The following is a 25,336-nucleotide window of genomic DNA, read 5'->3' on the forward strand; positions in this document are numbered from 1 at the left end:
TGGTTTTTGATCGTGGTAACAAGAAGTACATAAATGGGGCGGCTCCAAAGCTGCTGGCCATCCCCGATATTTCCCTAGAAGCATGCTGGTCCTTCATTCCAGCAGTTTCCATAATACATAAAAAATCCAGTGGTGTGCAGAAACAGAAAAACACCATGCGTATGGAAAAACCCAACCCGAAGTCTTCAGCGAATCTTCTTGGTCCCTTACTAAGATGAATTTCTCCTTACCTCTTGCTGGCCAGAGTAGAATCACATACCCAGTGAAAAGTTTTGGAAAAGGAGACCTTGGCTGCCATGACCACATTCCACAGGCCAGTTTAGCACTGAACCACCAGCAGGATAAGAGAGTAAAACTCCAGGTACTAAAGTGTTTGCTCTGAGCCTCTTCCTGAACAGTCTTTAGGCAGACTAGCCGTCCATCCATCCATTTATCCACTCAGCAGGCATTTGCTGATTACCCAGCATGTGCCTGGCGGTGCGCTAAACATTAGGGACTTAGAAGTGAGAAAAAGGAACATAGTCCTCCGCCTCAGAAAGTAACCCTAGAAAAGCAGAGAGTGGTTGAATAAGCAACTTCAGAAATATACATAGAGAGAAGTGTAATAATTGAAATAGTATTGAGAGAGCAAAGGAAATGGTGTGATTTGGGGTTCTTACAAGAAGCTCTTATTTAAATGTGGAGGAAAGTCCAAAAAAAAAGTCTTCTCAGGAACAAAAAAAGAATCATTTAAACAATATATGGTAAGCAAATAAAGTTGCACATGTTCCCATATGCTGTAATTCCAGTGCTCTAAAGGCAGAAGTAGGTCGCCCAAGAATCCAAGGCTGGCCTTGGTTATATATCGTGTTTGAAATCAGCTTTGAGCTACACAATACCCTTTCTAAAAAAAAGAGAGAAAGAAAGGAGAGAGAGAGAGAAAGAGAGAGAGAGAGAGAGGCTAAATAAGCAAAGCAAAATGAAAGGAAGGGAGGGAGGGAGGAAAAAAGAAAATAAGACTTGAGACAGAGGGAAATACGCAGTAGGGGCAAAGTGCCCCAGAATGAGACCATACAGGAGAAAAAACACAGAACAAACCAATCACATGGGCTTTTCAGTCAAGAAAAGATTGCTCCAAAGACAGGAAGGAACACCCCAGCAGATTGTTCATTGTCACACATGGGGCAGACACCTTTGCCTGGGACAACAGTTTGTAAAGCTGGCTTCAGGTGTTCTTGGTCACAGCATAAAAGGTTGTCTTTGTTTGTAGTGTTTAGGTGCTCTTCTTCTGATTTTAAATGTCATTACATGTTCCTGGCAGATAGGTAAAATATTGTTCAAATTACTTGTCACAGATTAGAAGCCGAGAATTTAGGTGGATTGAAGGACACTCAGCTTATCTCAAGAGGAAGGGGAATAGTTTAAGACTATTTGATGGTATTACTAAGCTCTCACAGGTCCATTATTGGGGAAAGTTCATATATACATATACACACATGTATGTGTGTGTGTGCATGCATGTGTGTGCGTGTGTGTGTGTGTGTGTGTGTGTGTGTGTGTGTGTGATCTTGTTCAACTGAGTAAACACTCCTGTGACTCATTCTGGATTATGAGACCCTGAGGCAGGTTATGCTCAAGGGCATTTCCACCAGAGCAAGTTAGTGGATCACTGCCATGTGCACACAGGTCAAGGGGTAAGCAGAGAAGCATCCAGAAGGGGAATATCTGTGCACCCTCCAACAGCTGCAGTACTTCCTCTTTAAAGATCAACTTCCCAGCAGCTTCTCTTATCACAAAACAGTCTGAAGTCCTCAGCAAATGCTACATAAACCTCACTGCCACGCTCAATATCCTCGTGTAGAATTGAAGGCAAGGTCAATGACCAAGTTAAGCAAAGTGGCACAGAGGGGAAATGTAGCAGTCTATCTCTAGAAAAGAAATGTGCCTAATTGCAGGAAAAAAATAGTTTGGGTGTCCATAGACTCTAATGACAACTATAAGAATGGGAGTTTGGTGCTTCTTGGCATTTCTGAGATATATCCAGAGACAGGACCCTATGGTACCTCCTGTCTTTCAACTCACTGAGACTACAATGAGCTGAGGGCTAAGAGTAAAGAGAAGAATGACAATTGCAGATACATTCCAATGTGTTCCTTCTAATCTTCACAACAACCCTTGCCAGGTGGTTTTATTACCTTAGGAAAATGAGGCTCTGGTCATGCCTCACCCAAGAATGCACCGTGAGTGGAATGAGTCGGGCTGAAGTCCATGCGTGTGAATCTCAGAGGCCTAAGGTCATTCTGTCATGTCCCACTGCATCCCTTAGTGAAGTGTGTGTGTGTGTGTGTGTGTGTGTGTGTGTGTTTTCTTGCAATACCCTCCCACTCTCCCCGCCCCCTGCCCTTGGAAAAAAAGGAAGGCTTTCCTTCCACTTACCAGCCAGACTGGACTGAGTGGGAGAATAAAGAGATAACTCAAAGGGTCAGAGGAAGCTTTCATCTTAACAGAAACTGAGGTCTCTTGTGCTTTCACTTTCCTATCTATAAATGTACAGTGTCTATATTCGTTTCTTTTCCTCCCTTCAGTTAAATTTCCTTCCCTATTAAAGGAAGTATCTTGACTTTGGAATAACATGGCTGATTAGAAGCTTCCTCTGTGGGACTTGCACAGGACCATATCATGAAGAAAGAGAGGAGCATAGGGCCTCCGAAAAGCATGGAGCAGCAGAAAGGCTACCCAGAGAAGGTAGAAAACACCCTTGCCTATCGCCCTGGCTCTCTGGGAAGGGGTAGGAAGGACTGGATCAGTTTTGCATTATGAGACTGTTGTTAGCTTCTGAGGATCATGGCAAAGGGCTATGGTTTGAGTCCAGAATTTTCTTCACAGGTTCTTGTGTCTGATCAGCCGATCTCCAACCTTTAGGGGGAGAGCTTAGTTACTAGAAGTGGTCTGTAAGGGTGGGTCTCTAAAGATGTGTAGTTCAGGTATGGTGATGGCCTAGCTTTTGTTGGTGCTTGTTTTGTTTTGTTTTGTTTTGTGACTGGCTTCCATTCCATGTAAAGCTATGACTTTGAAATTCTAGTCATTTGCCTCCCAAGTGTTGAGATTATCACCAGCATTGATTACCACACCTACCTCAGATCGTTCTCACAAGAAGAAATATAAGTGGTCAAAGAATAGATTTTTTTTAAATGTCCGAACGTTCTTAGTCATAAAGGAAATTCACATAAAAACTGTGCTGAGATGTCTCGTTTCAACCAGAATCACCATCAAGGAGACAAGAGTTGGGGGTGGGAGAAGAAGGTCGGAGAAAGAAAACCATGTATTCTGACAGAAATGTAAACTAGTACAGCCACTATGGAACTCACCATGGAGGGTTCGCATGAAAGAAACTAGAATTATGATCTTCTTAAACCACTCAAGGGTGTCAGTGGTGGCAGCTCCACAGAGCTACCCTCACCAGCTCGAGGTGTTCCCCTAGACTTTTAAGAACCTCAACCTGGGCCAAATCATGGTTTTGACATGGAGGAGAATAGCCAGAATAGATAGTGAAGCAGAGCCAAAACTTGTCCAGTGATAGTTTTAACATAGGCTTAAGCACTATGGCTGTGAAAATGAGATGTGCTCAGAAGAAATGATGCATGCCTAGGTCAGAGTATACACTTCCCACGAGAAAAGAGTTGAAAGTAAGACGCTCCTGAGTGTATTCTCCTCAAGGGATCATGAGCAGTTGTCTTACACACACACACACCACTAGTGACTTGAGCTACATCTCAAAAGATTATTAAGATCTCCTCCCTTTTTTTTCCTTTGATAAAAGAGAAACAAGAGGTGGCTCCAGGGATGTCTTACAAAAAAAAAAAATCACAGAAATCACTAGGGCTGAAAGAGGGGCAGTGTACCATGTAACTTCCCTGCAATGGGCTTTCAGGTGAGACTCCTAGAGAATCCACAGGATTATGGCTGGGGAGGAGATGGCCTTAGGCAGTTGATAATTGAGCTAGAATTCCTGCTTTTCGACTGGCAAAAGCTTGCACCAAGGTTCCCAGTTGACAGGTTTTGTTTTTAACACTTTAATGACATGAAACCTTGGCGATACCTACATACCAATGCCCGTTGCTTGACTGTACAAGATAGCCAAGTTATGTCATCAGTCTGGGTACACATTAAAGTATGAATGGATGAAAAATGTGGCATATATACAAACTGGAGTATTATTCAGCCATGAAGAAGAATGAATTATGACCTTTGCAGAAAATGAATGAACTGGAGATAACCATAGTAAGTAAAATAACTAGACTTGGGAGGACAACTGCTGCATATTTCTCCCACATACAAAATCTAGCTTCAGACGAAACATGAAAGTAGAAACAGTAATATATGGGGGAAAGTGGGAGCTGTTACAATGGGGAGGGAGACAAGAGATAATGAGAGTTTGTGTATGTTGGAAAATGTCAAGATGAAACTCATGTTTATAAAATAATACATATTCCTAATAAAACACAATTAAATCCAAGTTCCACTAAAGCTTGTTTTACCCACCTTCTTTTCCTCTCAGACTTTGTTTCTTCCATTCATTCTTTCTTGAGTTACAAGCCTTTATTTTTTTCCCTTTCCTATCTCTCTGCCAAGAACAAATGCTTTCTTGTCTTTCTCATAGAATCCACCACGCTAAACACAAATATCCCTTCAATTCTAGGCCACTGAACCCCCCCCCCCCCCCCGCCGCCCGCTGTTGTTCATCCTTCCCAGAGATGTACATTTTATTTCCTCTCATTCCACTAATTTCTAATTTCATTCTTGGTCAGTTTCCACCTCCATTTTCCTACTGCCATTAACAACCTTTCTGACATTGGTCTAAGTGAAAGCCTATTAAAGCTTTCCAAATTGTTAGGCGGTGGTGCATACCTTTAATCTCAGCACTCAGGACACAGAGGCAGGCAGATCTCTGAGTTCGGGGCCAGCCTGGTCTACAGTGTTCCAGGACAACCAAGGCTATATAAAGAAACCCTGTCCAAAAAAAAAAAACCAGATTAATTAGTTAATTAATTAATTAAAAATCCTAAGTCTTTAGTGCAAAGCCACCTAGTAAGTGGCTTTATGATCACTGTAGGAGTGCACTGGTCAACTGTTTCTATCCCCCACCATCAGAGGTTGTGTGGTATCCCCATCAGAGGTTGTGTGGGATCCCCCCAGAAGTCACGTGGTATCAGCCAGCAATTATTTCCTACTTTTTCCCGAAAGGAGGCATCATCCTGACTGCCCATACTATAGGTTAGTTTTGAATTTTATGTAAATTGAAGCATATCTATTCTGGGTCTGGTAACTCTTGCTAAAAAAATCAAATTTGCACAGTATGGGCATTATATTGCATGCAACAGGGGCTTTTTTTGCTTTTAATGCTGCATAAGACATAATTGTATACTTTTGCCTTGATTTGCCCATTTTTTTTTGTTAATGAACATTTGAGGTTGTTTCCACATTATAGCTGCTTCAAATACAGTTCCCATTCATCCTCTTGTCCTTGTCTTTTTGGTGCACATATATTCTTAGTCGTTTGTTTATAAAGAAAGAAAACACCGTTTGGCCTAATTAAAACAGAATAACGTCAATAAATTGTACAAGGCTTTCATGAGCAGCTCCTTCTTTTGTGATAGATATATAAGCTGTGGGTCTCATAAGAGAAGGAATTTGGGGACAGTCATGTCCTTCCATGTTCTCTCTCATGCAAGGATCCGAGGGATAGGAAACAGAAATAAACCATATAATTAAGTGCAAGTTGCTTGCTCCCAGAATAAAGGCAACTTAAAGACCCTCTACCCAGAGTAGTCTGTTTAATGCCAAGGCTGGCTGTCCAATTCCTTCTGAACTAAAGAGTTGAGGAATGTGGAGTCACCTGGGGTCAAGACATGGAGAGACTGAAGAGGACTGTGGATCCCAGACCTTTTTTTTTTTCTTCATTTCCTTTTGCCGTTTATTCCTGAAATCAAGGTAAGAAAGACCATGGTGGACACAGAAAGTTCAAGCTGACTCTGCCTGTCCCTCTCTTACAGATACCTGTACTATCCTGGAAGGAGAGACGATGTACCACTGAAACCCCAGTTTATCACAGGAATCTGGTTAAATCTGGGCCTATCTAGAAGTCATTGGAGGTGAGGAGAGAAAGAAAGGCTGGGCTGCAGCTGCATTGGCCTCTGAAGAGGAGTGGGAATAGTTACAATGTTGACAATAGGAATCCTTTACGTTTGTTATCACAGAACAGTTTTCAAAAGGTTTCCTAATCCTAGACAGTCACTATCGGATCTTCAGACGGCAACCAGGCTCCCAGTATCCTCATTTTGTTGATCTGTGGATGAGCAACGTCGAATGGTCGAATGGAAGGTAGGGTCCTTACCTTAATCTACTTCTCCAGTCCCTTCTCTAGGAAGAGATGACAAAGGAAGAGAACTGGAGGTAGCCAGCTCCTAAAAGATTTGCAAAGAAGGACATTTAACTGGAAGGGAGTGTGGTCTGAAAAGTCTTCACCTTTTCTGGTTAGTTTGGAAACAACTGGGAGGTGCATCTCCCAGTCCTTGCACTGGAGGTAGGGGTCTCCTCAGGCACCTATCACTGTGTTTTTGAAAGTGGAGTTTCACAGAGGGTTGCAGTGTGGTGGCACCGCCCCTCCCGGACTCGCTGTCTAGCGCCCTCTGTCACCCCAGACCTTGACGCGCAGTGGGGTAGGGTGAGGACCAGGGAAGCGCGGCCAGGCCAGGTGCACCAGGCTCTGGGCAGGAGCCCGGAAGGTGCGCTGCCCCGCCCGCCCCAGTCCACCTCCTCCCCGCGCCTCCCGCGTGAAAGTGAAAGTTCCAGGGGGCCCCAGCGCAGGTCAAGGATTGGGGGGCGGGGCCGGTGCGGACGTGGGAGCCGGCGCCGGGCACTGGAGGGGCCATGGATGGGCTCGGCCGCCGCCTCCGAGCCAGCCTGAGACTGAAGCGCGGCCACGGGGGTTAGTGCGGGTCACAGCGCGCGGGGAAGAGGGCGTGGGGACCTGGGCGCCAGGACTGTATACTTAGTGCGGCACCGGGGGACAAGATCGAGGAGCAGTTTGGGCGGGATCTGGGAGGGCTGGGCAGGAGGCAGGTGAATTCAAGAGAGCAGGTAGAGATCAGCGAGTGGACAGACCTGTTGGGTTGAGGGGGAGCGGGTGACTAGGAACCTGCAAGGGTTGTAGGGCTCTGGGTTGTGGGCCACGTGTCCTTACATCCAGGAAGCTTGTAGAGCGGCCACTTTATGGCTAGAGTTTGGGCTGCCAAGCCCTCCGGGAGACTCTTAGCTTCCCTTCTTAGCTAGCTGCCTAGGACTGGATTGGCGTTTGTTCAGTTCCTGGGAGCCAGCTTGTCCTTGCTGATAACAGCGCCACAAAAAACTGGCTCCCCAAGACCTTAGGACTGGCCAAGGCACGGGGGTTTTGGGGGAGGTGGAGGGAGGCAGAGAATAGGTACTATCATCCCAGCTTTTTTCTCAACCCTGACCTTGAGTTCTGACCGGTAAGATAGGAAGCTGTTCCCTGTTCAGGGTGGATGGACCAGATGAAATGACAAGATCTTGTCAGGTTTCCTTTCTTCATATCTGGTGCCCTGGGGTTTGGAAGAAGGGCAATTAGGATTCATTAATGTGTCCATTCATTCAACAAACATCTGTTGTTTATGGCTGGCCAGTGCTATTGTTGAACTGCCACCCCTGAGTTGGTTCAGAGCCTGTGGTTCTAAAAAGAGGCCTGAAAGATTTGTTCACTCCTTCCAGTATTTGCAAGTGAAGTGGTCGGTGGACCCCTCTCGTAATAGGCCCCGGTACTTGAGGTCAGTACTTCCTTCTCAGATCTGCAGTGACTTGTGACTGATCTGCTCTTTGTCCTTTCTCACTTCTGCCACTCTCACATCTGCTCCAGCTGTGGTTGTTTTGGCACGTGCCTCTCTCCGCCATGCAGCGGAGGGGTCTGCAATTGCTGGAGCAGTATGTGGGGAGGAGATGTGACTTTTTTTTTTTTTTTTTTAATTTTCCTGCAGAGTTCTGGCTTGGTTTTCTTGGGCTTCCTAGACCCGGGTAATCTTCTGCCACCCGACCCTTACAGCAGCATAAAGGTAGCAGTGGTGGTGGTGGTGGTGGTGGGGCTTGTGGTTGACGAACAGGAAGACAGGCCCATCTATATGTGCCTGTTCACAAGTTTAGCACCTGTCAGATCATATGGGTGTGACTTTTTCAACTTTCTTGCTATCCTCCTACTTCCTGGGGGATTTCCCTTTCTGGCTCAAGCAGTTGTTTCTCAGAGGCTGTCTGTGGGTGCGTGAGTGCGTGCATGCGTGCGTGCGTGTGTAAAACAGTAGTAGGGAACACTGCTGTGGTGGTTCTGGGTTGCTAGCAGCTAACAGCTCACCAAAGAACAAACAACAGCTTTTCGGATCAAGGTTCCCCAAAGTCCCCTTTCCTTCAGGTGGTTGTGGGAGGGGCTTTCTGGTGGAGGAACTAGTGTAACCAGACTCTTGACTTCCTTAGAGGGTGGCTCCTTTCTCAATTAAAAATGAGGATAAGAATTCATTCCCGGGCATGAGGGATTAAGTGAGATGCGTTATATTATGCAGGAGTTTGATGCATATTAGTTCTTCTCCTGCTTTTCTGTGGCAACCGCTTTTGAAATAGAGAGAAGGAGAAAACACTCTTTTATTGGGCTCTCTTGAGCCTCAGCCCAAAAAGTCATCTAGTTACTTTTCTTTGGTCTAAGATTTCTGCCTTTGCTGCTCCCTCCTTTCTCCTGATAAAGCAGGAGGAAATGGCGCGAAACTGCTGCCCCAAGGACTTAGGAAAAGACCTATTTCCTGAGGTTCTGGATGATCGGGAAGATGACTCTGGCTGTCCAAGCCATTTGCTTACTGCTCCCCTTCCAGCACACACACACACACACACACACACACACACACACCATGTGAGGTTGACTGTGTAATACACCAGAAGGCCTGAACTTGGATTTGCAATGCTTGTAATTCTCATCTTCTACAGATCCTGTTCATTTTAAATCACCCAAGTGACTTAGTTCCTTCTGTTTCAGGCGGGTGCTTGTTCCTTCAGACACCCTGTAAAGATTATGTAACATGTCTATACAGAGTACAAGAAAGATACGTGACTGCCTGGGGTGTCCTGCAGTCTTCCAGCTCTCATCCTAATACAATGATTGGGGCTTCTCCAACAAGTCAACTTTGGACTTCCGAGTCCCCACTTTTCCTGATTCCATGAAAGCCCAGTTCTAGAGCTCTTAGGAGCAGAGGGACAGCCTTCCTACCATAGCAACCCACTCCCTCCCAGAGGATTGCTAATTCTTTGCAGGAGTGGCAGAGGCAGGCACCAGATCACTTTGCTTCCTCCCTCCCCATTAAGCAACTTCCTGGCAAGGGCTCTTTCCTCTTATCCCATGCATTTCCTTATTCGGGACTTTCTGTGAGAAACCTGGGTTATCAATAGCTACTTTCCCCCTTCCTCAACCTTTAGACACAGCACTGGGTCTGCAGTTTAGGATGTTGACCTGGCCCAACCAGGAGTAAGAATGAGCAGGAGTCTGGGAGGGGTGAGGATGCACTTTATCTGCATTGTTGCTGATGAAACCAGTCCCTTACTCTAGGCTAGGGACAATTTCCTGAGTCAGTGCTTCCTTGAGAAAGAGGGAATCTGCTGGAGTCTTGAAATAGTCCCAATGAAAAAGCTCCCTGCCTTAGACTAGAACATGTTACAGGGAGTTAGGGGCTTACCTTTGGAGTTACTCCATCAATATCAGGAACTCTCAGAGGTGGGCTTTGTTCTTCGCCGTCAGGAAGGAATCCATGGGGTCTGTTGAGAGACTTGCTCTCTTGCTAGAAGTTATTTCGAGAATTGGACAAGACTACTTATCTGATTCAGGGCAAGGCAGTGGCATCTTGGTTGCAGGAAGTGTTCATGGTTGAGATCCTGAAGGCCTGTTTCAGAATTCGTCAGTTGGGCTGGTGGGTCTTTGCAGTTTCTGATGAGCAACTTGAGAAAGCAATTTGAGAGAACAACCAATGATATGGGATGTAAAGTACCTATGCGGAGATCCCAGAGGGGCTGGAGTCCATGGTCTGGTTTTTCCAGGCATCCCTCACTGCCTGAGGTCATAAAGACTCACCACATGGTCTGCGGCACCGGAATTCAAAGCTCTTAGTCCAGAAGCAGCCCTGCCTTGAGATGTTTGCTCATGACCTTTTCTCTTACCACACCCTGGGGCTCCTGGGAGGAGCCAAGAGCTGAGCCATAGTGCCAGGATGCTGCCTCTGTCAGTGCCCATGTTATGCTGCATCGTGGGTCCTTTCACATCCTTCTTGCTCAACTTCGGAGTACACAGGATGGAAACTGCTCTCTGCCTTTGGGAGACAGCGCATGGTTCAGCTTAGTAAAGCTGTAATTGGAGCTCAAAGCAGAAGGCTCTTTCTCAGGCTCCCTGTGGCCAGCCTGCAGGAGAAAGAACTTCCATGCCCCCAAAGCCCAGAGCGATGGAAGGACAAGGGGTAGGCCGAACCCTCAGGCTGCTCCGAAATCGCTTGCCACGACTTCGAGCAGGTCAGAACTGGATTGCCTACTTCCCTTTTGGGGTGATCCTCTTATGGGCTGTTTCCTCCTGGAGTGCTCCTCCTTCTTTTCCCTTTGCATGCCAAAATCCACATGGCCCCCATGTGATTGGACCGAGAGGATTACCTTATCAGTTTGCAGGGCTAGTCATGTCTCCTGTGCAGCTCTTGGTATGGCCATGAGAAAATGCCCTAGGGGCTCATCTGATTATTCAGAACAAATTTACTCAGGGTGCTTGAACTCCTACCAGAGCCTCTACGGTAGGCAGAAGTACAGTTTCAGTCATCAGGCTTCCAAGAACCTACACAACATGGCTCCTCAGTTTCTCCAGCACTGTTTTCTTTCCTCCCCGTGTCACTCCACAGTTTCAGGTTTTCCAGGACAGGTGTGGAAACTGCCCACTTGGCTCTGGTCCCACCCAGTGACTGGTGGTGCCTGGTCAGGCTTGGGTATCAGCACTGGCAACGTGGCCTTGAGGCATGTAGGTTGCCCAGGTTCTCACACACCGTACAGAATGGAGGAATGTAATACTCAGGGGGGCCTTGCATTTCCGTTTTAGGACCTTCCCAGAACAATACCGGGGAAGCTGCCACAGAACCAGAAAGGACCCAGGAACATTCCCTGTCTAACTTTGCCGGAGGCCAGCACTTCTTTGAATATCTTCTTGTTGTTTCTTTAAAGAAAAAGCGCTCAGGGGAGGACTATGAACCCACGATCACCTACCAGTTTCCCAAGGTAAGGACGGAGGAGAGCTGGGGCCTGAGGACAGAGGTGGGGAAACAGAAGTGTGTTTAAAACGTGGTGGAGTTCTGCTCCTTACCACCCTGCCAGGTCTGGAGCTCTGAGCTCACTGCTCTCATTTCCTTTGTGGCCCAGCCCTAGCTTTCTGGTATCACCCCGAGAATCTAGGTCTGACTGCAGGGACGAACTGACTAAACTTCTGGAGCAGGGAAATGAGCCCCGTGCTCTCACCCCTTTGGGAACCGCCTCATTTTTCCAAATTCCACCTCAGTCACCTTTTCCGACAGAAAAGCTCGGCTTCAGCTGGAAAGCCTAAGGAGGCATGCCCTTCCTGCTGTGTGGTGGAGAATCAAGCGGACCCAAGACGCAAACACAGGCTAAGATCAGACTCCCAGAGCGTTAGAGCCCCCATGTGTGGTGATGCACTGGGTGAGGCGCAGTGTAGCATTCTCTTCGGCCCCTCTTGTTAACAGCTCTGGAGAGGTTGCTTCTTTTCTTTGACATGGTATCTCTCTGATGTCATCCTCTCAGGGTTCAGATGACCTGTCTAACCTCCTGTTTGAATATGTAAAAATCCTCAGGATAGTGAATTCTAATCCCAGGTTATATTGATGTTGTGGCCTAGAACAAAGTCTCTCTTAGGGGTCATGCCAGCTAGAACTAGAATGCAGACTATGTCAAAGGCACCTTTGTACTCCTTACTAACAGGAAAGAAGGCTAATAGCCTTCTGACCCCTGCCTCTCTGCCTAAATTTCCTTGCCTTTTCCTTACAGAGGGAGAACCTGCTCCGGGGTCAACAGGAGGAGGAAGAACGGCTGCTCAAAGCCATTCCTTTATTCTGCTTCCCTGATGGGAATGAGTGGGCACCCCTCACAGACTATCCCAGGTAACCACTCAGCCTGGGGACAAGGGTATCAGATATGGATGGGAAGTCAAATGTGTGGCCTTTGTGCTCCCCTCACTGGGAGTGTGCTGAGTTTTTAGCACGGAAATTTTTGCCTAGGGTCCTTTAGGCCAAAGATCTTAGCTGTGACTTGACCTCTATCCAAAGATGCTTGAGAGCCTCTAACCTGCCCTTCAAGAAATAGTCACCTTTTATTTTTGACTCTGCCAGTGGCAGAAGGTAGACAAGAAAGAAAGTCTTTGGACTCTAACAAGACAATATTAAGAAGCTTCTTACATCATGAACACTGGAAGTCCACGGTGACTTCAAATTTTAGATAAAAAATACCTTCTCTGAGTCTTGTTTGCTTCATCTTTAAAGTGGCAATACTCATTGAACCTCCTTCAGAAAGGTTATTTGAGTCTCAAATGAGGTGATGCATTGGGGCTTGTCACCACTGAGTGCATAATAAGTGACTGTGGTGATTATCCTCGTGATTAATCAGCAACGCCCCTTGGTCCTCTTCCTCACTTCTCGGATGCTGACTTTAATCTTGTGTTAGAAATCTCGTGAGCAAATGCACAACATTGGTTTGCTCTCTCTTAGGGAGACCTTCTCATTTGTCCTGACGAACGTGGACGGAAGCAGGAAGATTGGATACTGCAGGCGCCTCCTGGTCGGTGCTATTCAGAACCTCAGAACCGCTCCTTCCTCTCTGCAGACTGTTTAGCTCCAAAGCCTCAGCTACAAAGGCTCAGGCGCAGTGGCAGTGGTGGTTCTAGGGAGAGTACATCTCTGCACATGCTGCCATGTTAGTAACCCCACAAGAACAAGGACACACTGTCCCTCCCCTCCCCTGCCACTAGGCTGTGGTCTGTGCTCTCCTGGCTCAGTGAGACGCTCCAGCTGAACCCTCTTATAGTCTTTCCTACTCAGGCCTGCTTGCCTTGTTCCCTGGAGCCTCCCTGACAGTCTGAGATTTGAACAAGGTTTAATTCTTGGCTTTCAGAGCAAGGATTCACTAGATATCTTTCCGATGCTTTCCTCTCTAGACATTTCCTCATGGCTAAGACACACTAGTTTTTGTTCTCACTGACCTTAAGCTCATGTTAGTCATGAGCCAGTAGTGTTTACCTTTGGGTTTCTGGCCCCCAAAGGCTGCCACTCACACCTTCTTCCTCCTTTTCTTCCTTCTCTTCTCTTATTAGTGTATACCCATTGTATATAAAAGAATAGATATCATGGTATTTTCTTATGTATAATCCATGTACTTGAATTATACATATTTGCTACGGCCATCACACCAGTTTTCTTGCTCTTCCCAAATAATCACATTTCTAATTTTATGATCTTCATCCTTTTTCTTTATTTTTAAGTATATGAGTGTTTGACTGGATGCATATAAGTGCACTGTGTGCTTGCCTGATGCTCATGGAGGGCTGAAGAGGGAGCTAGGTCCTCTGGAGTTACAAATGGTTGTGAGCTACCATGTGGCTCGGAACCAAACCTAGGTCATCTGCAAGAGTACCAAACGCTCTTAATCACTGATCTGTCTCTTTGTCTCTCCTGTCTTTCTCTTTCTCTTTCTCTTTCTCTCTCTCTTTTAAAAGAATATATATATATATATATATATATATATATATATTTAAACACACACACATATGTGTGTGCATATGTGTGTGCCTATGTGGGATGTGTGCATATGTACATGTCTGTGTGTGTGAGGTATGCATCAATGTGTATGGGTGTCTTATGAGGCCAGAAGATGAGGGGGCATCCCCTGAGCTGGAGTCAAAGGTGTCTGTGAGCCATCCGCTGTCAGTGCTGGACATTGAATTTGGATGTTCTGGAGCACTGTGTGCTCTTAACCACTTGAGATACATCTGTAGCTCCTCATGTCTTTTATTTATGCCTTTTCCCCTAAAATCCAAATCTTGCATATGAAATAGAAAACATGCATTTGTCTCTCTGTGCCTGATTTCTTCTGCTTCAGAGAACAATTGCCAGGCTACATGCATTTTCCTCAAAAAAGTCGTAATTTCATTTTTCTTAATTCTATGACTAATACCCCACGTCGTTTATATGACACATTGTTGTTACCTTTTCATTTGTTGAGAGACACGTAGGCTGGTTGCGCAATGTGGCTTTGGAAAGAGCCATCACCATCTTTTGACTTTGGTGACTATTCTGACCCTGGGTCTGTTCCCTGAAGAGAACCTCTGCCCAGGCTCTTCTCCATCTAGCCGCTGACCCCCATCCACAGCATTCCACCTTTTGCCCCATCAGTTTCATGTGGGGAAAACCCGTGTGGAAACTGTAGCCCTGAAGGAAACTCTTGCTCCTCCGCAGCCTGCCGGTCCTGGCCCTCGCCTTCCCAAAGTCTACTGCATCATCAGTTGTATCGGTTGCTTTGGCCTGTTCTCCAAGGTAAGGCTAGGACAAGATTCCTTGGAGCCTGTTAGGCAGGCCTGTTCGGCTTTCTGGCTCTGCCTGGCTGCTTGCCTTGCAACTTGAGCCCTTAGTAGAATGTCTTCCTGATAGCCCAGCCCGTATCAAGAATATTGGGTAAAACTGAGACAGGAGGGACCTGAGCTTAACCCTATTTAAAGAAATCTAGAAGATGGTTTCCCCTGCAGAGAGAACTGTTGTCTGTTCTTCTGTCTTCCTGGTTGGTATGAGGCTCAGATGAGGTATAACATGAGAAAATCCTTCATTAAAAAGAAGGGTACCACGAAAAACACAGTGAGGATCCCGAGGTTTACCCTGACTTTGATGAAGCTGGAAGAGAAATTAAGGACTTGTGTTGCTGCGGACAGAATCAAGGCAGAGTCGATCCTGTCCATGGACTGTCTTGGTGGCCAGAACGACTCTGGTTGTGGTAGAGGAACTCAATGGTATTCTGCTTGGGTGGATCTTACTTCTGTGAATCACACTGAAGGTTGGTGGCAGTTTCACCCAGATGACAGTCCAGAGGAAATGGGACAGTGAGGCCCAGAAGGTTGGGCTTCTAGACTGCTACTCCAGCCAGTGCTAACATGGAAGATGACTTGCTAGGCTTGGTACTTTCATGTTGGTGCTAGGAGAAGAAAAGAATATGAAAGACAATCAAAAGAGATCTTGGGGTGGAGGGGGGGCGTAGGTTTTGTCCACGAGATGAAAGCCAATTGGTGGAGGGGCCTAGAAAATACCAGAGTATAAGCAGGAGCAGTGTGAGAGCCTTGGGACATTCAGTAGAATCCCTTTAAGCCTTGTTTCCTGTGGTCTTTTCCCTGCAGATACTAGATGAAGTAGAAAAGAGGCATCAGATCTCCATGGCTGTCATCTACCCATTCATGCAAGGTCTCCGAGAGGCAGCCTTCCCCGCACCAGGAAAGACTGTCACCCTTAAGAGTTTCATCCCTGACTCAGGCACTGAGGTAGGCTAACAAGTGCGCGACTGGCTGGAGAGGGTGGACATCTGAGGGACTGCCCACCGCTCCTCTTTCATTCACCAGGCTAACGCACAGGGAAGCTGAGCCTGGCGTTATGATTTTTGGCAGAGCTAAAAATGTCACCCCAATGTGCTGCACCTTCTAACCTGATGTCGACCAGCAGTTACTTACTGTCCAGCCTACTGAGTTTTGTCTGTGACCACATATGGGGCTTAGTTTGTCCCTAGTCTCCAAACTCCCAGCTGCGCTTACACCTTGCCCCTATTCTCTCCATGTGTGTACCCTGTATCTCTACCTTACAGTCTCCGTCTGTTCTGCTTCTTATCACTCATCCCCACCCCTACGTCCACACCCATGTCATGAGGTACAGTTGTTCCGAGTCACTAAAGAACTAGAGGCCCAAGTGGAATTCCAGTCAGGATCTCGGGGACTACGGAAATTCCACGTGTACCTCTGAACCTGGTCATCCCCACAGGAGAATCGGAGAGTCGCTAGGAATTTTCAGTTACTGGAAGAATAAGTATTGAAGGGGTACTGAGGTACTCTGTGCCAAGATGCGCATTTTCTGGGTGCTGAGTAAAAAGAATGAGGCTCCTGACCTCGTGGAGCTAAAAGTCTCATGGAGAAGGCACATCTGTCGGTGTGTAAATGAGTAAATGGTGTACACACACACACACACACACACACACACACACACACCAGAGAACATGAGAACCAAGAGAACCAGAGGAAGATTAGGCAATCACACTGAAAGAAAAAGCAGTGTGTAGTATGAGAAAAGGGTGAGGAGGTCTTAAGATGACCAAGGTGGGTACCTGGGGCTTGAGGATAAGAATGAAGTAAGGAGATCAATATATGGGAGGCCTAACCCATGCCAGGCTTAGGCAGGAGAGGAGCTCTGCCCCAGAACATGTAGATGATGAGGCATGTGGAGATGGGCATGTGTCCCAGGCTGGACCTCATGGGCCATGCACATGGTGAGACATGTGGAGATTGGCATGTATCCCAGGCTAGACCTCATGGGCCATACTAAAGATTCCACCTAGCTGTCCCCAGGGCAGAAGGAAGGCACTGGTGGGTGAGCCAGGATCAGATCTGTCCTGTAGGAGGAATGGGATAGGCTTGGGTTAGGTCTGTGGCTGTGTATTGCTGAAGCCTCTCTCTGGTTGCTCCACAGTTCATCTCCCTGACACGACCCCTGGACTCCCACCTAGAGCATGTGGACTTTAGTGCTCTGTTGAACTGTCTGCAGTGTGAGCAGATTATTCAGATCTTTGCCTCTGCAGTCCTGGAAAGAAAAATCATCTTCCTGGCAGAAGGTCTCAGGTAAGCTCAGCCGCTGGCTGGCCACACTAATCTGCACCCCTGATCCAAGGGACATTACTGGGGCTTCTTAAAGGCCGTCTGATTATAGAGCCCATGTGTGCACCTTCCAGCTTTGAGTTCCTGGATCTGCATGTTAGGCCTAGAGAAACAGGTAGTGCAACTTGTCTGGCCATTTCCAAACTTGATTGCCGCCTGACTCTAATCTAAGAAGGACATGGAGTGTTTTCTGGTGCGGTACAGGTGGGGCCAGCTACGGTGAATGCAGACATGATTCTGCATTTATGCAAGGCCAGGCTGAGGGAGGGAAGTGGGTGGAGAAGAGGACAGGAAGCTGTATAATGGCATGGAGGATAAGCTCATCTACACATTTTTATGAACTCACTGAACAAATATTTATTGCGTGTCAGCTGTTTGCCAGATGCCAGGCATGGGGGAGATAGCAAGAAGACTCTGTGTTTGCTCTGAAGGAGATGAGGGGTTATGTGTTGGCTTTAAGCATAGGTATTGAAACCAGCAGAATGACTTTCGAATCTCGTTCTTCCACTTTTAACTATAGTTCTGCTTAGGTCAGCTTCTTACTTCTTGAAGTCAAGATCTGCTTATCTGTAGGATGAAGCTGATCGGATTTGCTCTATATGGTGGTGATGAGGATTAAAGGTGATGGTGCACAGTGGTGGACACCCAGGACACCAGCAGGGGCTGATGGGTGAGGACACCCTGCTGCTCTCAGCTCACAGTTGAGTATAAACCTGTATGTAGAAGCAGGAAGCTACCAGGTGCTGGCTACCACCTTTGAGAGGATTCAATCTGAAAAGGATGTAGGAACACCTGGGTCAGGCAGAAGGGAAAAAAAAACTGATTAAAAAAAAAAGAGTAAGGATTGAGTATGTCGCCCTAGCTGTCTTGGAACTTACAGAGATCTGCCTGTCTCTACCTACTGAGTGCTGGGATTCAAGGTGTGTGTCATCACAGCAAGAAGCAATAATTTTGCTCTGAAGCCTGGTACTACCCTTTGGGGAAGAAGGAAAGGAAGTTGAGGGCACTAGAGAGGATCGAGGGATGTCATGAGTTCAAGAAGGAAGGAAGTTTGGCAGGTATCAGGGGTTCTGTGTGCTGAAGATAGTAACGTCAATAATAGCCAAAAAGGAAAATATCATAGGCTGATTCTTGCCAAAAGGGTCACGATGTTTGTTTCAGGTGAGGCTCTGCTGCTCCAGTCCAGTGTGGAAGAAGTTTCTGTGGCAACTGGGGCTCAGGCTCCAACTAAGTTCTTTCTCTATTGATCAGTGTTTGGGGTGTGAAGGCTGCATATTTACCTCTCAAGAATGAACTTTCTCCAGGAAATATTAACACTTCCTACTTTCTTTCCACATGGAATTTTCAGTAACTGGAGGCTGGTGCAGGGAGGGGACTTCCAGTTCGCCAAGTATTTTTTAGCTAGGCACTCGGAGACTTGGTCTTTCAAACTCAGGAAGTCATACCAAGGTTTCCACATCTGTGTTTTTATTGGCCCTAGACGTGGGGCGATTTGGCTGGAGAAATGAAAAGTTGTAAGAGCTAGTGGAGAATGGGGAAGCCAGAGATGGGCTGTGTGTCGTGGGGGCAAGGAAGGAGGTCGAGCTGTGACTTGGATAGTCAGGCCATTAGGAATCCTTGTAGCAAAGTCTCCAAGAGTCACCTCTGTGGGACTTTCCGGAATTTCTGAGTAGTGGTTCCTGGAACCCAGGAATTTCCCAAACTAACTCAGGCACCAACCTGATAGCTTTCGGTAACCTCAGACGGCTACAGGGAGCCTTAGGGGTACATGGCTGTGGATGATACTTCTGCCTCTTCACCAAAGCCTGGTGTCAGCTGGCTTATTTCTTCACTGTGCCGTGAGTTCTTCAAAGAAGGGCAAGTGTTATTCTTCTAGTTATCCCTGTCCATTGCAGAGTAGAGGCTCACTCATATCCTGCTTAAATGAAGACATGTCTTCTGAGCCGCTCTTATTTTTAGCCAGTAATGACTTGGAAGAACTAGCTGGGAACAGAGATTAAAGGGAGCCCCGCCCTGGTAGTAGGGCCTCGCCTCTTCTGATTTCTACCCTTCTTCTCTTAGCAACAAGTAGCTACAAGCTCTATGATCACCATGGCTTCCAGACTTGAATTTTTTTTTTTTTTTTTTTTTTTTTTTTTTTTTTTTTTTTTTTTTTTTTTACTCAGCATAGGAACATTTCCAGTAGCTTCTGTAGGTGTGGGGCTCTGAGCCAGTGCATAGAAACAGAGAGGCTTTGCTGACCCATTCTTTCTTCTGTGTTCCAGTACCCTGTCTCAGTGTATCCATGCTGCAGCTGCTCTGCTCTACCCCTTTAGTTGGGCACACACATACATCCCTGTGGTCCCTGAGAGCCTTCTGGCCACTGTCTGCTGCCCCACCCCCTTCATGGTTGGGGTACAGATGCGCTTCCTACAGGAGGTTATGGACAGTCCCATGGAAGAGGTAAGCTGCATCGAAGAGAGTGCATGGTTTATAGCCGGGCAGGCTTTGATTTGTATCCAAAGTCTGCTGCCAACAGCTGTGTGATTTGGGACCTATTACTTAACCCCTTTAAACCTGAATTTATCAGCAAAATGGCGATGACTGTCTTCAGTTGCTAGAGACTGAGGGACATGACATAGCTCTGCTACTAGCCTGCCACCTACTACACAGCCCATGTCCAGTGAATGTTGGTTCTCTTCTTTCGAGTGACTCCTTTTGGGATTTAGGAAGCAAGATGTTGCTTATTCTGAGCTCATGGGACTATCCTATTAGCTCATTCTCCATATTGAGCCGTCACGTGAGTGATCTCTCAGTTAAATGAATGATCACAGCTGGCTTGTGCAAAACACACCCCCACTGGAATTCAAGTTCCTTGGAAACAAGCCCTTTTGTAAACTGTTAAGTCTTGACAATGAAGAGATGTGCAACAAGTACCATCTTTATGAGTAGCCCAGAGCTCAGCAGGGTAATGATGATATAGATTCAAATCCGCTTTGAGTTTGTTGCACTTTGCTTCTTGGTAATGACCCTGACACAGAAGAGGGTTCAACTGTGTAAGTGGACAAAAGTAAGATAATCACATGCATCTACCCCCAAAGGCGGACAAACAACAACATGAAACATGTGCTTTGATCTAAGGACTGTAGTATCATCGCTATAGCTGGATACAGGACTGCTTGGGAAGGTCAGCCCCGATTAACCATTAACTCACTGTGCAGAGGCAGAGTTACCTTTGGAAGCATCCTGATGCAAGGACTAAAGAGGCTCAAAGGTAGTACTAGTGGAAGAATTTCCCCTTTGCATAAGAGGTTGGTGAATCCAGCAAGTCTGCTGCGCGGATGGGGCGGCAGTGGAACTCAAAGAAAGGCCAAAGCCCTGCTTTAGAAGGTACTCCTGGGAGGGAGAGAAGTAGGCTCTTGCCTTTTGTTTCTCCAGCTCTTGTGCTGAGTACACATGCCCTGTGAACAACCCTTAGCCTTATGAGTAACTGGAGCAGGGTATCAGCCCCACTTTAGCAATAAAACCTAAAATGTCTCAACCCCAGAAGTTACGTAACTTCCCTCCCCTGAAACTGAGGCTCCTCCCGACAGTCAGGCAGGAAGACAAACGAAGGCCAGTAGAGCTCTGGATCTTGCTAGTCAAGAGCTTTTGCTTAATTTATCCCTTTGCAGCTGCTCTCAAAAAATGGGCAAGAAGGATAAGGGAGGAAATCATATGGGGTGCATGTACGAGTGCTCTTTGGGCATGGTGCAAGTTTCTCTGATTCTCCACAGAAGCTCTCTGAAAGGAATTATTCCACAGACAGTATGAAATACTGAAAAGATTTCTGGGAACAACCTCAAAAAAGATATTCATGCCTACCCTTCTCTCCATTCCCAGATGAACAGCTTTCCTTGTATGAAGGATTCAAGCTTTATTTATACATGTTGTTTCAGGCCTGGACTAGTTCAGGGTTTCTCCTCTGATGATGGGTAATTACAGTGCAGGCTGTGCTTTGGCAAATTTTCCAGTTTCTCTTTCCTTATATTTGAAAGTAGGGAACACATAGGGATCCTTCATTCTATTGTCAAGACCCAGGTAGGAAACTGAACATAGGGCCCAAAATCGTTCTTAAATGCCAGCACAGGATCTGGAGAACTATTGTTCATTGGTCATCAAATCCCTGTCTAATGGTAGCAGTTTGATACTGTCATTGTTGCTGTTTTTGAATGTTACTTTTAAATATAGTACAGGTTGGTTGTGCTGTTTCTTGCTAGTAGGAAGTGAAAGTAAGAGGATCAGAGTTCAAGACCACCCTAGACTACATAAGATCCTATCTCAAAGCAAAACCAAGGATAATGTCAGAGTCCATGAGTTTTCAGGTGTCAAAATGTGATCATTTAAAATATTTTAATTTGAAGATTAGAAGTGGTCCAGTTACCTAACCATACTCTAAGGAATCAGCGGCATGACTGTTTCATGTTGTGCTCTAAATGGTAGGATTTTTCAGGCTTTGCTTGTCTCATATGTAGCCAGTACATGCATTGGCCCCCTTTGCTTATTTTCCTTTCTTCTTCCTGTTGACCCTGGGCTCATGTCCTTCCCTTGCTGAGTTTCCTGCTGGAAGGCTCAAGGCTGTTATTGAGCTTTTAATGAACTGAATCCAGTCCAACAGTATGCTAAACATGCGCTCTACCACTGACCTCCACTTCCAGCCAGTCTGCGGGAGCTTCTAAGAACTCTAGGCAGTTACACCCAAGAGTGCAAATGTGGAAAGATCAAAACATGGCTGCCTCTGTCCAGTCCTCTGTGTTGAGTGCACCGGCGGACAAGATGCTGGAGGAGGGTGGGTGAGAAGAGGAATGTGAGCTCAAAGACCACAATTTAGGTCTCAGCACCATGACCTCTGGGACCTGTAGGCGAGGAGGCACACTGAAGAAACTGCTGACATCGCTGCTCCATACTGTGGTCAATACTTTTACTGCAGATACAAGAGAACTGCGAGAGGCATCGGGAAGACTCCAGAGCAGAGACAGAAAGTAGACAGAACGGTGTCAGCACATAGAACGTGGGCAGGGCTAGGGAGCAGGAGAGAATAGTGGAGGGAAGGAGATGGCAAGAGATGGAGAGTAGAGTAGAGCATAGTGAGAGAGAACAGTGAGAGACAGACACAGGAAAGGAGAGGAGAGGAGGGAGGGAGGGAGAGAGAAAGGAGAGAGAGGGGTGAGAGAGAGAGGAGAGAGAGAGGGGGCAGAGAGAGAGAGAGAGAGAGAGAGAGAGAGAGAGAGAGAGAGAGAGAGAGAGAGAGAGAGAACAGAGAATAGCTGGATTATGGATGAGTAGCTAGGGGAATCGTTTCTCAGAGGTAAGGGAAATGACTCCTTTTGGGAGGTGGGAATGAGTTTCATTATTTCCTAAAGAATGCTGGCTTATACCTAACCACCAGAAATCCTCTTATAGGTCAGGTTGAACTTGTGTCTGGATATTTGAACTGCCTGTTGGCATTTGGAGTTCCTTTGGTTCAGACATGAACTTATTTAGGTTTATCTCATCTACAAAATGAGATAGCACTGGCTTCACAGAACTACTGCTAGAATTAAATAAAATATGCAAATATGCAAAATGATTATTGTGTGTGTGTGTGTGCCATGCACATGCTCTGCATTAAGAAAGCAGTTCCTATAAACAGTTTCCTACCTGGGGAATTAGATTTCTAGACACACACAAAGGAATGAGAATGCCAGGCAGGAAATGAGAATTACAAATGCTGATGTTGCTGCTATAGTTATGGGAAGAAAGGGAGTTGATAGTTGAGGTTTGTGAAGAGATAAAGCCATTCTGTGTTTACTTCAGGTCCTGTTGGTGAATCTTTGTGAAGGAACCTTCTTATTGTCGGTAAGTGTTTGTGTTGATGGCACCTGCTGGCACAGACTTGCCACCAAAATCTTTTGAGTTTCATGATGTCCCACTGATCAACAGACACTTTGAGAAAGAACTTGTGCTATCTTCCCCTCATGAGGCCACAGGCAAGGACCCAGATGCCTTACTGACTGAGGCAATATGCCACAGTGTCTTTTGAACAAGCAATATACACTTGTGGGTATCCCTTGCTCATGCTTGACTTCAAACGGGAGGCAAGGAAATGACTTCTGTTCCTCTCTGTGGAGCTGTGGTTTGGGGTGGAGTAGGGCAAGAACTCAGAGCACTCCTCAGATTCTCCTGGACCCCTTCCTGATATCCTGACCAGAATCCTTGACATTGACCTAGCCCTGTTCCTTTCTAGGTTGGTGATGAAAAAGATATCCTACCACCAAAACTTCAGGATGACATCTTGGGCTCCCTTGGTCAGGGGATAAATGAGTTAAAGAGTAAGTTCTCGGCTCTTCTTTTACTTTAGGCTTTCCCAGGGAGCTTGAGGGAATTATTCCCAATTTGTCTACTAAAATAAACCCGTTTACTAGCTTGTGTCAGGGGACTAGACTTTGAATACGAAACTTTGCTTCTTTTCATAAGGAATGGCAGAGAATCTATACCCAGTTCCTAGTTTCATTTCTTTTTTGTCTTGTGAGACATGGTCTCAAACTTATGGCAATCCTCCTGTCCCAGACTTATGAAAGTTGGTATTGTAGCTGTGAGTCACTCACATCTCAGGCTTCCTTTTCAATCATTTACTCAGTTGCTTCCTCTGGGAACTTCTGGCCAACAATAGAAACCATAATAAGAGGTGAATTTGGGTAATTTAATCTTCTATTGCTCTATAATGGGCCTTTCTGTCTCCTGCAGCTTCAGAACAAATCAATGAGCATGTTTCAGGCCCTTTTGTGCAGTTCTTTGTCAAGACTGTGGGCCACTATGCATCCTATATCAAACGGGAGGCCAGTGGGCAAGGCCACTTCCAAGAACGATCCTTCTGTAAAGCCATCGCCTCCAAAACCAAGCGCCGATTTGTGAAGAAGTTTGTGAAGACACAGCTCTTTTCCCTATTCATCCAGGAAGCAGAGAAGAGCAGGAACCCTCCTGCAGGTATACACAGCTACACCAACTTCTCTACAAGTGTCTCCCTAAAGAGGAGTATCTTTATTGGCACACACCTTTAATCCCAGCAGTTGTGAGACAGAGATAGGTGGATCTCTGTTGAGTTCAAGTGAGTGCCAGGAAAACTCCAAACCTACAGAGAAACCCTGTCTCAGAAAACAAAACAGACAGAGGCGTCTCTTCAGTGGCAGGCAGAACAGTGGGGCTCAATAGAAGTAACCAGAGGAACTGCTCCAGGGGCAGGTAGTTTATACAGAGAAGTCTGTTCATCACTGAGCAGCCTGGGCCCTCTTTCGTTTTATACTGGAGCTAACTACTATTTGTAGATTCCCCTTTGGGTCAGACTGAATGTGGTGAGGGCCTAGAGATCCTGGCAGCTTATGGGTAGGGGAGAATGTGGGGTCTTTCTGTTTTTTGAGTCAGTCTTATTATGTAGCCTCCGTTTCCCAATAGCTAGGATTGTAGACATGTAATTCCAGAAATCAGGCTTCAGGCCTGTTGAGAGTGCTTACTCCTGAGCTCATCAGTTTGCCTAACTAACACCTGTTTGAACTCACAGGCTATTTCCAAAAGAAAATACTTGAATACGAGGAACAGAAGAAGCAGAAGAAAGCAAAAGAAAAGACTGTGAAGTAAAAGCTGTGGTGAGCAAGTGTCTAGAGCTACAGGCCAATTTGGACTTTGGCCCTTCTGGTGTGACAGGATCACTGAGGCTCCCAGCCCTGGAATCCATGGCCTCTTTCCAACTGGTAACCCAGTCTTGCTTCAAAGTGGTGTCTGAGTTTGGAATCCTTGGTGTCAGAATTTCTCAGAACTTTGAGAGCTCTCATCCCATCTGAACTTATGGAACTGTACTCAAAGCTGCACTTTTAGTAGAACGGACACAGCGGGAAACAGCAGTACAGTTGCGGGTGTTTGACGAGAAGTTGCCACCAATGCCATCTCCTGGGAACCACCGTTATAAATCCTCAGCAGAGAACACTGTTGTGGCCCAACGACACATGTACAAAATTGTGGTGACATGTGAGGATGAGAATAAAGATAAAAACCTTGTTGTTTGTCCATCTAGGAGGCACCGCATGGGAAAACAAACTGAACTAGACGCGGAGGAGGACCTGGTCACACTAGACTGTTTGAAATCACAAAAATCGGGTCAGCAGGTCTACTTCTAGTAAGAAGTGTAAGAAATCTTGATCAGAATGGCCACAGCATAGTAGTCTTTGGTACTAGTCAGGTGTGCTTTCCAGTATCTTGGGCAGAAACTGGTAGCAGGAAGAAGGCAGCTTTGGCCTCAGACTACTTAATGGAGAAATCTCAGTCGACAGAAGCCCT

General features: G+C 46.3%; 1 protein-coding gene across 3 annotated transcripts; it reads left to right on the forward strand.

Annotated features, from left to right (window-relative positions):
• Window positions 1-6,709: 6,709 nt before the first annotated feature.
• Dennd2d (DENN domain containing 2D) lies at window positions 6,710-25,056 on the forward strand. Of its 3 annotated transcripts, none has more exons than XM_038311038.1 (12): window positions 6,710-6,967; window positions 11,150-11,325; window positions 12,106-12,218; window positions 12,822-12,891; window positions 14,565-14,642; window positions 15,491-15,631; window positions 16,824-16,972; window positions 19,273-19,450; window positions 22,823-22,864; window positions 23,253-23,337; window positions 23,753-23,992; window positions 24,564-25,056. In XM_038311038.1, exons 1-12 carry the CDS (start codon window positions 6,910-6,912, stop codon window positions 24,638-24,640), a joined length of 1,407 nt encoding a protein of 468 aa, XP_038166966.1. In that variant the 5' UTR covers window positions 6,710-6,909; the 3' UTR covers window positions 24,641-25,056. The 3 variants fall into 3 exon arrangements, with proteins under 3 accessions (XP_038166966.1, XP_038166967.1, XP_038166965.1); XM_038311037.1 differs by lacking the exon at window positions 6,710-6,967 and adding an exon at window positions 10,300-10,581; XM_038311039.1 differs by lacking the exons at window positions 6,710-6,967; window positions 14,565-14,642 and adding an exon at window positions 10,299-10,581.
• The last annotated feature ends 280 nt before the right edge of the window (window positions 25,057-25,336 follow it).

This window comes from Arvicola amphibius, chromosome 14 (genome assembly GCF_903992535.2).
Source record: "Arvicola amphibius chromosome 14, mArvAmp1.2, whole genome shotgun sequence".
Lineage (NCBI taxonomy): Eukaryota > Metazoa > Chordata > Mammalia > Rodentia > Cricetidae > Arvicola > Arvicola amphibius.